Source organism: Ammodytes marinus, assembly GCF_949987685.1.
Source record: "Ammodytes marinus genome assembly, chromosome: 22".
In the NCBI taxonomy this organism is placed as follows: Eukaryota; Metazoa; Chordata; class Actinopteri; order Uranoscopiformes; family Ammodytidae; genus Ammodytes; species Ammodytes marinus.
Window position 1 is genome coordinate 13,153,435 of NC_137226.1, and position 11,859 is coordinate 13,165,293.

The window sequence follows — 11,859 nt, forward strand, 5'->3', positions numbered from 1 at the left end:
CGGTGCTGAAGTGTCTTTTTGCATTAAACGCCCCTTCCTGTTGTTTGCTTGGTGTGATGTTAATGGTTACAAAGCCAACCACTTCTGTTAGGGTTGAAACTGGGAGAGCATGTAGTCTATTTTAAACTGTTCCATCCCAGTCCAATAATAGTTTTGCCAGTGTATCTGAGACGGGGGACCAACAATGGGTATGCCTTTGAAACCGTACTACAGATTTGTCCACCCCTGCCGAGGCCTTGTCCATTCAGTTGGTGTGTAGTGCTCTACAAAGCTGCACTTCTTAAAAGGCATTGTCAGATACATTTATGACTGTGGCTTTCACTTCCACTCCGCTTGGCAGTCCCTTACCCGAAAACCACAGCTTTGTAAAGAAAGGATAGTGCATACCAGTAGCTTCTGCCGGTGTCAGCAAAGCTTTGGAGTCGCATTTCCTTATATCCCCATAAAGGTGGTGGTTCCTCAGAGACACATAAATAAGCAAGCATGCCACTGAAATCACAGCCAAGAGCACACCAAAGACGGTGATTACTGCTGCGTCCCATTTGTCTGTGTCCTTGGCTGCCAGCTCTAATCCCTTCGTGGTGACATTGACACATTTAGTGTCGTGGTTGTACTGGATGCTGCGAACATCCACACATACTTTGTAGTGAGTGGCGGGGCTGAGATGGGTGAGGTTGTAGACCCGGACGTCAGAGGGAACCCTGGTGGTAAACGCTGTGGTGGGATGGTTAACACCTGACAGTGTGTACAATTTAATGTTTGGAGCCATTGTTCCAGGGCCAGCCTTCCATGAAATCAGGATGGAGTTTATCTCCACTGATTTGATTATGACAGTCAGAGACCCATTTGCAGGTTGGGGAAAATATCCATTCACCTCTACTGAAACAGATTTAAGATCGGCTCCAACCAGATTATGGGCAACACAAGTGTAGAGACCGGCTTCATTTTCTGTTACATCATAGATGTCAAAAGTTCCCTCTGGGTGCATGTAGAACTTGTCAGAAACAGTGTTAGGCAGGACCTTGGTACCAGACGGGGTGATCCAGTAAATGTCTGGCTCTGGTTCAGCAAAGGCTCTACAATGGAGTGACACAGAGCTCCCATTCTTGGCTTTTATATGCCCAGGCATGCTTTCGGGAGAGATGAGTGGCAGACAAATCTCCATCATCTCCCTGAAGTGCACCTGTCGGACATGCTGGCCCTCGTACTCGGGAGGCTCCACACAGAACAGTGAGTCAGGCTCCATGAAGCGAAGGTTGGTCTTGTTCATGTTCATCCAGCGGATGACGCAGTCACAGCGGATGGGGTTGCTGTGCATACTAACCTCTCTGAGATTTGGGAGGGACTCGACAGTAATCCTGTGGAGAGCACTGAGCGCATTGCCATTTAGCATTAGGGTTTCCAGGCGTGGTAGTTTGTAGAAAGCATTAGGATGGATATATGAGAATTTAGGATTGTTGGTGGCTTCTATTTTGGTCAGCTCAGGGAGGTTATTGAGGGCAAAGCTGTCAATGGAAACCAACTCTGGCATGCTATTAATTCCCAGTTCTTTCAGATGGAGCATATCCACAAAGTCTCCTCTCTGTATTCTCGAAATTGGGTTTTTATTTAGATCCAAAAACTTGAGATTTTTTACATTTCTCAGGGCAGAATGAGGCACCTCGGGGAAAATATTATCATAGAAAGAGATGCTCTCTACATTATCAAGACCAGCCAGTGCATCGTCGGGAAGCTGAGACAGGTTCATTCTGGTGAGGACAAGACTGCGGAGGTTGCTGAGAGGTTTAAAGTTCATCTCATCGATAGAAAGAACAGGATTCTCACCGATCATCAGGATCTCCAGATTTGCCATGGGTTCGAACCACTCGCTTTTAATGACCTTTAGCTTGTTAGAATTGAGGTGGAGCCGCACAAGGTTGCTGAGACCCTGGAAAGCCATTGGGGAAATGGAAGAGATGAGGTTGTGATTAATGTAGAGCTCCTGAAGGTTGGCCACCTCAGCAAAACATCGTTCAGGCAACTCTCGTACCCGATTTTCCTCCATATGAAGGGACAACAGCTGAGGAAGATTCCCCAGATGGATGTCACTGATGGATGATACATTGTTTTGTGATAAATCAATCTCTGTGATGTTGGCCAGGTAATCCAAGGGTTGGTCAATCTTGGCAACATTGTTAGTTTGCAGTAATAGTACTTGTGTGCCCGCTGGTAATTTCTCCGGCAGGCTAAAGAGTCCCAAGTCATTGCAGTCAACTGTAAGTGCCTCCATATACACCGAACTGGGAGAAAACCAGGGTCTAATCTCACACACACAGAGCCTCGGGCAATCAGGCCTCTCCTCTGTGGCCACAACAAAAGAGGCCATAGCCAGGCCAACAAAGAGGCGATCCACAAATGACACGTCCTTCATATTGGACCGATTCCCTTCAGTAAGAAATAGGTCCTTGTAGATTAAGCGGTCTGAGCTGTTAACTTCACAAATAATGAATCATTTGCTGCAGCTGCTGAGGCGATAGAGTAACCGCCCCTACAACCGTTGCCACCGACTCCAGCAGTTTTCTTTTCTTTTTTTGACTTGCTGTGTAGACGCCCTTTGATGTAATGACCAATCACTCAATGTTGCCTGTTGGTGTCAGGGTTCAGGGCTGAGGCTGCAGTCAGACAGACCCCGATGAAGGTTGGAGGGGTAAAAAATTAAAAAGGATGGATATTATACTTCAAGGGAGTTAGGCCAAACACATCTATAGGTATCCATGAAATATCTGCTCTTAATTTAAAGATGGATGTCCTCATTGACTGTAGTCACTTGCTTATGCAGTCCATAGCCCAGTCCATTCCTACCTGTAAGACAAATAAGACAAACAAGGGCTATAAGTATTACAGGATAATGGAAGCATTCAGCGTATGTCAAAAGAGAGAGATTTGGGCATATATGGCATTTGTTATAAGCACACTGATATTATTGACATTTACACATGCTTCCTTCAAGACATAGAAGCATGGATTTATATCTGCTTGACCTTAAAGACTTATTGCTGGGGACTTACCAATGTGCCCCAACAATATGGCATTCAATTCTGATGTCAGCAGTGTGAGTCTATTAGTGGTTAAAGACAAGGCTTTATTAAAATTCTTAAATGGCAGACATCCTAGGGCTTAAGTATTAGCCTTTAGGGCAAGTTGCTTAAAAACGCTAGAATATCCCTGTCTCTATAGCAACACATAAGGATTTGACTCAACTGAAGTTTGCACCTGTGTGTATGAGGATGCTGCAAAAGACAGCCAAACGAATGTAAATGCATTTATGTGTTGACATGATTTATCTTTGTGTAATCAACAAATCGTCACACTAAGTGGTTTTAAAAATGTTGCAAAATACAGGTCACACAGTTCATCACTGGCTCACCACACACAGAGTCGTTAGGGAAATAATTATGCTATTAAAGGCTGAAAAAGTAGTGTGCATGCACATGACCTTTTCAGTATATTGTGTACATTTTCTAGAGCACTATATTTGTTTATACATTTCCCCCACAAAAATAATAGTTTAGCTTTATTTTGCTAGGTTTTATGGCAAATAATGCAGTATTTGTTGAACAAAAATGTTTATTAAAGATGCATGAGAAAATTGTGTATTGTGTGGAATTGTCCGAAAGAATAATAAATAAATAAATAAATAAATAAATGTAATGTTTGTTGATTATAAAACTATTATTTTTGGGGATGATAAAAATATTTAAGTTTGTCTCACTGATAATGACTAAAGAGCTATAAACTGCTCATGAAAATATCCAATGTGATTTTCTGGTCATTTTAGGTCTGTTTTATACTTAATAGTCTTGAAACTGTTCACAAAGCTGACAAATGGACATAATACAAACAAAGCTAGGATGCATTCTCTTCGATGAGAGTCACGGTGCAGTGTCTCTTTTACCATTATATTATTCATGTCCCCATCATCTCTTGCTATGGCAGGAACTCCACAGTTGAAGTTTACCATGTAATTTGTCCTATGTAACTGCCTCTTACTGAACAGATGGGTTTGAATGGTGCTTGTGATATTCTTGGCCTGTGAGCGCCAGCACCACATCATGGTAAAAGTCAAGAGAGACAGGGGATGAAATGGAAAGAAGTGAGAAGAGAAAAAGAGAGAAATGGTTTCATCTCATCACCCTAGCTGTCTCCACCTCAGTGGCCACAGGGGAGATGTGGAGGGGAAAATAAAATAATGTGAATAAATAAATAAAAACTTCTGAAGGCAGCAGAAATGCAGCAGTTTGCCCCGCTGGCCAAGCCAGACCAAAGGTTCATTCCTCAACCCCGACTCCAACATTGGCTCGAGTCCGGTTTGAAGTAGAGAGTGGGGAAGGACCTAGCGGACGGAGAGGGAGTCAGAAAGAGAGATGGTTTGAGGGGGGTGGGGGTATTATTTTTTAAAGCACCTGGCACTTTAATAAGCTGCAACACCGAGAGCATTATGATAAACAGGGTTTAGCTTCTCTCCCTCAGCACTGGCTCTTCATTGTGAGCTATGCAGTCGATCCGTGCCCTGGACACATAGGCCAGAGCCTGTAATTCGGCTTACAGCGTTTGCGTCTCACCTCTGCTCGCTCTGGCTTTTCTCTTTAGTAATCACAATTGCCAGCAGTGTAATGGTGTCAGTTTATTGCATAGCTTTATTGTCCAATATTTGTTTTACCTTTTGATGTGAATTGTGTCAGTGGGGACATGTTTTGTTATCAATATGTTCTGTTTCGCAGAGCCTAAAAAAAATGTCTACGAATGGCAAGTGTTGGTCTGTAATGATAAACAGCGCTGCCCTATTTTGACAACAAATTGAATCACGTGTTGTTTAATTGTGAAGGATATCATTGATGGTAAGAAGGGGAAGAAACAGACAGATTGAGAAAGAATAAATAACTTTTGGCTTAAGTGTTATGTCAATTTTGTTCCACGTTCCTAAAACTTGGATTTGAATAAGGAAAGCTTTTTGGGACTATTTTAAAGAAGATGTGATGAACAAACGCAATGTATTTTCCTGCTAATCAATGTGAATACAATTATGTTAATGATTTCTATAAGTGGAGTGCACTTTAAATACCACTGGAATACAATATCACGTTGCATAGTAAAAACCTTGCTTTAGTAAAAAAAAACATTTAATCGTTTAAAATTATGTCTGGCATAGTATAATTTAATTATAAGGTTTTGAAATAATATTTGCCCTCTTCATTATGCATTGTTCTTCCACTGTAACCAAAAATGTGGTTATTAAATAGACAAGGGCATATCTACACTTGACCATTAAGCTCTATCCTTGACAATGAGTCAAGTAAACCCCTCTAATTATACATTTGAAATGGAGATGTACTCTCAAAACACTATTATTAATGCTTATTCCTAATTTATGCCAATTATAACAGTATGTATTTGACTCTGGGGTCGAGACCATATTAAATATTTCATGCCCCTGATAGTTTTAAATGTAGAAAATAGATATTCAAATTGGGTTTAATTTACAGTCTCCTCAATGTCAGCTGAGGTCCTGCTGAAGGGAAATATTGGGACTAATTTGTAACGAGTTGTTGACTGAATTGGAGGTGACATCTTGTGTGGCAATCTTACTATAGAGGACGTTTCTGTGTGCCTGTCCCTAGAATAACTTGCCAACCGTTCCTCTGGTCTTCTTTAAACTTGGCGGGTGTATTAATGAGGACCGGCAACTGAGCAGGACCAAAGGAGTGCAGTGCCAAATGTGACGTCATGTTGATAACCGTTTTCTTCTTTGTGGGAAAATTGGAAAACCCCGTCAGGCCAGACCCTAATTCACAGCCAAAAAAAGGACAAGGGTGCACTGCTACCGTCACAGCATGGATAGATGAGCATCAAAATGTAAGCAGTGGCACAGGCACGTCCCAAAATGTCTACTGCACCAGTGTGTCTGAAGGGGCAAAAATACTGAGTCTCAAGGCATGCTTGCCGCCTGAGCAGAAAATTGTCGTGTCTGTGACTTATTTACATAATAAAGCAGTTGACACAATGGAGACAATGCATGCTTTCAGATTAACTGAATGTAAATAACAGGTGGAGCATCCTCTGAGCTCAGTTTACATAATCAAGATGTGTTCACATATCTGCAAAATTGAAAAGCTTTCAACAACACAACCTCCCTTTACGTTTACTTGTTTGTCAGGAAGTAAATGGTCTTGTTTCATTACATTTTATTGCATTTCATTAGACTTTTTTTTATATGAAGTTGAAATACTGTACAAAACTGCATCATCTGAAGTGAACTACCCTAATCATCCACAGGCAGTTAAACAGGTAAATTAGTATTGTAACACTGCATTACTTGTGGCCCAGTGAAGAGCCGGTCTATATTCTCGGGGCCTTGCAGCGTGACTGCTGTGGCTATGGAGTGCACACACTGCTTGTACTAACCTATTAGCAAGAGGTCCAGTCAAACTACCCAGCCGCAGCCCCCCCCCACACACACACACACACACTGCGACGATGTAGAGCTAATTTCCCCACAATCCGCTGCTCAGTTGCCGGTAATTGAGGTGGAGCGAGAGAGCAGGGGAAAAGGGAGAGAGGAGATCTGGAGGACAAAATGGCTTGCCAGCGGAGGAACTTGTCAAGGAATCAGGTGGTGTATTAACCCTTAGTGACCCTGAGAATGCTGTCATTGCAGGGAATGGTAACAGCAGCAAGACCATGAAGCAGAAGACTTACCCTGCGTTTCAATACCCATACTATTTAGTATGCCAGAAAAAAAGGATTTATGATGTCCCAAAACATGCATCTCAAATGGAGTAGGCCAAAAGTACCCGAATGCACTACTACTTCCGGAGCCTACCAAGCATGCTTTAGTATGTAGCATAGCAAACACGGGGTTAGCCAAATTCCAGTTAATGATTGGGAGAAGACAAAGATTCAAAGCAAAACAAATGTGTTGTATTTGTTTGGCATTAAGAAGCAATAACTTGCATTTGGCTACGGAACTGTTCGATAAAGACAAATGTTGTTAATATGGCTGTGGCAAAATATAATTTAAAGAGTGATTCTTCTTATCCGTGCCTGGAAAAGCCTTTAGATATTTAGAATAGAGATATACACAATCCGATCATTTTACCCAGAGGGCTTTAAAAGGGGATCTCTTGTACCTTAATGTCTCACTGCGCTAACGCATTAGAACCTGAGCTTTGACATTTTCTAGGGGAGCCAATGGAAGCCTTTTATAGGTCAGGCCAAGGTGTTCACTCATGGAACTAACACGAGTTCCCGCGTGTCAGAGGAAGCGAGGGGGGTGGGCAATCATTCAAGCCATGGTCTCCAAAGTACCCCCATTACAGTAGCTGGCTGACAGTCTAGCCCATGGGCTTTTCACTTTTCTCCAGTGTTAATCCTGACCGTGAACATTAAAACAAACAAGCTGCTGCTATCTTTGTTTCAGCTCTCCTTAACTGTGTGGAAATTGGCTATGTTCCTCGGTTACTCCAAAATATTTAAAAAAACCATCACATAAACAAATATACCTGATTCGAATCCAATATATTGAATTTTGTCTGAAGATACACATAAACTGATTTCTTTTTTAGTTTTTTGTTTTTTTCAGATTTTTTTTGGCATTTTCAAGCTTTATTAGATAGTACAGAGTTGAAATGGGGAGACAGATAGAGAGGGGGGATGACCTGCAGTAAAGGTCAACTGGTCAGATTTGAACCCGCGACTACTGCAGCGAAGGCCGGAGACAATATGTTACGCGCTCTATCCACTACGCCACCGGAGCACTCCATAAACTGTGATTTTTAACAGTGGAAAAATAGTCAGTGCTCTCTGGTGGACAAATTATGAAATGGAGTGGAAAATTCCCTCATCTGGTTTTCCATTCCTGTACTGCAATTGTTTCTTAATTACCAGCCAACATGAATTCCAATAATGATAAGATAGATGCAATAAGATAATCTGAGTTGATATTCTAAACTGATGTATTTATTGTTCTTGCTTTAATCTGTGAGTTTGTTGCTTCCAGAGACCCTTTTAAAATGTCACACTTGACTTATAGCCCTTGCTCATGTGCGATTAATTTGCGCATCAATGATTCCAATCAATACAAGCTTCGATATCAGCGATTATTTTAAATATGTCACTTAACACAAAATGCATGTTGCTGACAACATCACAGTCACAGCATGGATTGTCTCATTGTGTATCTTAACACCCAATTTACCTCAGATATATGGCTTTAGTTGCTGCTCTGGTTCAGTCGGTTCCCTGAAATTGCTCATCTGCTTTTTTTGAAGCTCGGTGCAGCTGTTGAAGCAGAGCCTCAAATGGTCCCACAGACACTCTAAATTAGAATATAAAGTATATAAAATCATATCCTAAAATGTGTCCTGGAGCGGCCATGATAGAACTGGAGCTTCTGAACTGAACGGTGGAACTCACCAAGGTCTCCTCTCTTTTTAAGTACTGGGTGCACTCAGGCATTTCTTTTTCTTTTCTTTTTATTCATCATTTGATGTCGAATCCATTTCCCCTCAGCACAATTTTTATTTAGAACCTTTATGAATTATCTGCAAAATCCCAGGGCGCTTGATGTGACTAGTCAGGCCCACAGTTTATTTGCGTCGCATCTGGTTTCAAATGGCCTTTAGACTTGATATGATCCAATGCCACTTTACACAAAGGGCACTACACTTGAGCACTTGCCATGCAGATTTTAATTTTTTTTTTCTATACTTTTTGAGGAAATTGCACTATTACCGTCGGAAACTACTATATTTGTACGTTTTGTTACATTCCAGCCGAGAAGCAGTTGAGAAATGACGGAAGCATTGCATTACCATTAAAAACCGGCATGTCTCTCCAGTCCTCGTTAGTCAAAGATTTTACTCTAAATTTGCATGACATTTGACCAGAAGATACTTGGAATATCTGCTCATTAAAGGTTGGCTTATTGTTAGGTAAAAACTCACAAATCTTTTTATTTTTTATTTCTCCTATTATTATCAAGTGGGTTATATGTTTGATTCTTATTCTCCATTACTTACGACTTTCTATCTGTTTTCATGTTCGGTCTATGTCTATCTTGATGTGAGCACACGTTAAATGTCTATTCCTTATTTGAGAGCATTTTGAGCTGCATCTCCTGCATGAAATCTGCTATAGAAATATAGTTTATTATTATAATTATTATTACCATTTGCCCTCACCTGGACATGCCAACAGAGTAATCATGGTATACCTGGATTTGGACGAGGCTGCACTTAAGAGGTTCAGCTGCTGTCAAGGTGAAAAGCTTTTCCATTCAGATCTTGGCAACGTCTCACACTACTTTCCCCACTGGGCCACCTCCATTATACTAACACTGCGGCTGTTCCGGACAGTAATGGCACAAATACAGTTTGGTTAGAGACCAGTGAGATATGACCACTTTAAATTAATGAGTGTGCACAGTAGGGGCAGGAAGCATTGGTCCTGGTGGCTCTGCGGTGCTAATTCAGGCAAGCCTGACTCGAGTCGCTTGGGCAGCCAAACAGCCGGGCAGAACTGTTTGTTTTATGCTGTTTATTGAAATGAGTTATAAATCCCCCCCTCCTCCCTCGCTTCACATGGCTCGGATGGGGTTTAGTGGAGCGGGCACGTAAAAGATGATTGCTTCGTCGCGGGCTGGGTTCTCATCGATGTGTGTGGCGACAGGTTGACCTACAGTTTATGTAAGAATAAAATCATTTATTAAACACAGCACAAGTTTCGGTGAGACCGGTGACACAAGAGAGATACTTTGTGAGATCTGTGGAATAAGTCTATAGATGTTCGGAGCATATTGGCCCTTGGGGAGATTATTATGAGGCCTGCACGGTTTAAGTGGTAACAAGGTAGTATTGCATCTGCTGAGAGGTGGACATTACACTCGACGTGGTAAAACTGGGTGGAAGACATAAAGGTCAGACATAAGTGGAAAGTAGGGCGCAGTCGAATTGCCTCTGCTAACGGGAGAATAGCTGTGTGTGTGTATCCTTGAAATGGTTCACTGGGAATTTTGATCCACTGGTAATAAGCATAGCAAGGCTTTTATTCTTCAAGTCACCACCTCCTCCCCTAGAGGGCTCTTTTATTCCTTCTCCCTCTTCGTACTCTCATTTGCTTCTTCTCGTGGTACTGCAACCTTAACATCTCTTTTCATAAACCTTGTCCTTTCAGACTTTCTCACATTTGTCTCTGCTCTTATAGCGAACATTTCCCTTTATGTTCCGCGTTTGCAACACGATCCACCCAAGCGATGGATGGTAGAAAAAAAAGTAGGTTTTTCATGTAGTCTACCATATGCAGGTTCCCTTTTCTTTCTCTCTGGGCATCGTACTGTCTCAATGCTCGTTTGCCTAATTGCCTCCTCAATACGTGTCACCCCTGCTGTGCCAGAACAAGTCTATCTGAATATCGTCTCAATAGCTGCTAGTTCTTATTAACAATGTCCATGTGTGTGTATGGGTTTTCTTTTGCCCCATGCAGCGTGACCCCTAAACCCCTAAATCCTGTTACATTTGCATTGCCGCTACCAGGGCCAATTGCATTCGACAGTGGGTCAATGTCCACCAGACACATGTGATTATTCTCAGTTGCAGACTAGGGGCAGTTCTTCTCTCCACTCAGCCATCTTTAATATCACTTTTGAGTGTAAATACTATAAACTAATTTTTCTTTCTTTTTAGTTGAAATCAAAATAGTATCCATACACTTCAGTTGTTATAATTACACACTAGTTTTATTTTGATATGTTCATTTTACAGACGGTCAATTTTCAATAATGCTAAATTATAAGCGATTGACTTAAAGCCACTGTCTCAATTTTGGTCATTTAGATTTTTTTGTAGTATTTATCAACTGATTAATACTACAAATTCTCCCAATTTCTCAACAAATATAAAACCGTTCAAACCAAGTTGGATTGGCAAAAAAAAATATCTTTGCTTGGCTGAACTTGGAATTTTGGAGGTACATATTCTTAAGACCACAACACAATATAGGAGGCACATTAAATGTTTTAATTTCTTCTCATATCCTTCTTACTATTAACACAAACCAGTTTTTATTATGTTTACCATTTGGCTAAGGGTACATAGCCAAATGGTAAAGGTACAATTATAATGTAATACCAAGAGAAGATGAGAAGATGCTAGAGGTTCTACAATGCCTCTGGTGCCTCATGAGACCCGTGCTGGACATGTGGAGTAACCGTGTCACAAACAAGCCACTTCCAATACACATTCTGGCTAAGCCCCCCCGGTGGGTGGGTGCCTCCGGAGGGCTTTACTGTCCCTCCCTCTGCCCTTCACCTCATTGATTTACTATTATACGTTCTCTATGGTAAGGGAGAGTCCATTAAAGAGAACCTTCTATCCAGTGTGTATGCATAATGAAGCTTCCTGTAGCTACATACAGTCCCCTCCATAAGTATCGGAACAGTGAGGCCAATTCCCTTATTTTTGCTGTAGACTGGAAACATTTGGGTTTGACACCAAAAGATGAATATGAGACAATAGCTCAACATTTCAGCTTTCATTTCCAGGTATTCACATCTGGATCTGATACACAACTGAGAAGATATACATTTTTTAAAAGGAACACAACATTTTTAGGCAAGCAAAAGTATTGGAACAGATAGACTTTAAATAAATTAAAGTGAATAAACCGTAATATTTTGTCACAAATACTTTGCTTGCAATAACTGCATCAAGCCTGTGACCCATTGACATCACAAAACGTTTGCATTCTTCTTTTGTGATGCTTTTCCAGGCTTTCACCGCAGCCTCATTCAGTTGCTGTTTGTTTTGGGGGGTTATTCCCTTCGGT

General features: G+C 41.3%; 1 protein-coding gene across 1 annotated transcript; it reads right to left on the bottom strand.

Annotated features, from left to right (window-relative positions):
• Positions 1-280: 280 nt before the first annotated feature.
• Positions 281-2,410, bottom strand: lrrn3b (leucine rich repeat neuronal 3b; the record flags this gene model as incomplete). Its single annotated transcript, XM_080050715.1, has 1 exon — positions 281-2,410. One exon carries the CDS (start codon positions 2,408-2,410, stop codon positions 281-283), a length of 2,130 nt encoding a protein of 709 aa, XP_079906841.1.
• Between the last annotated feature and the right edge of the window lie 9,449 nt (positions 2,411-11,859).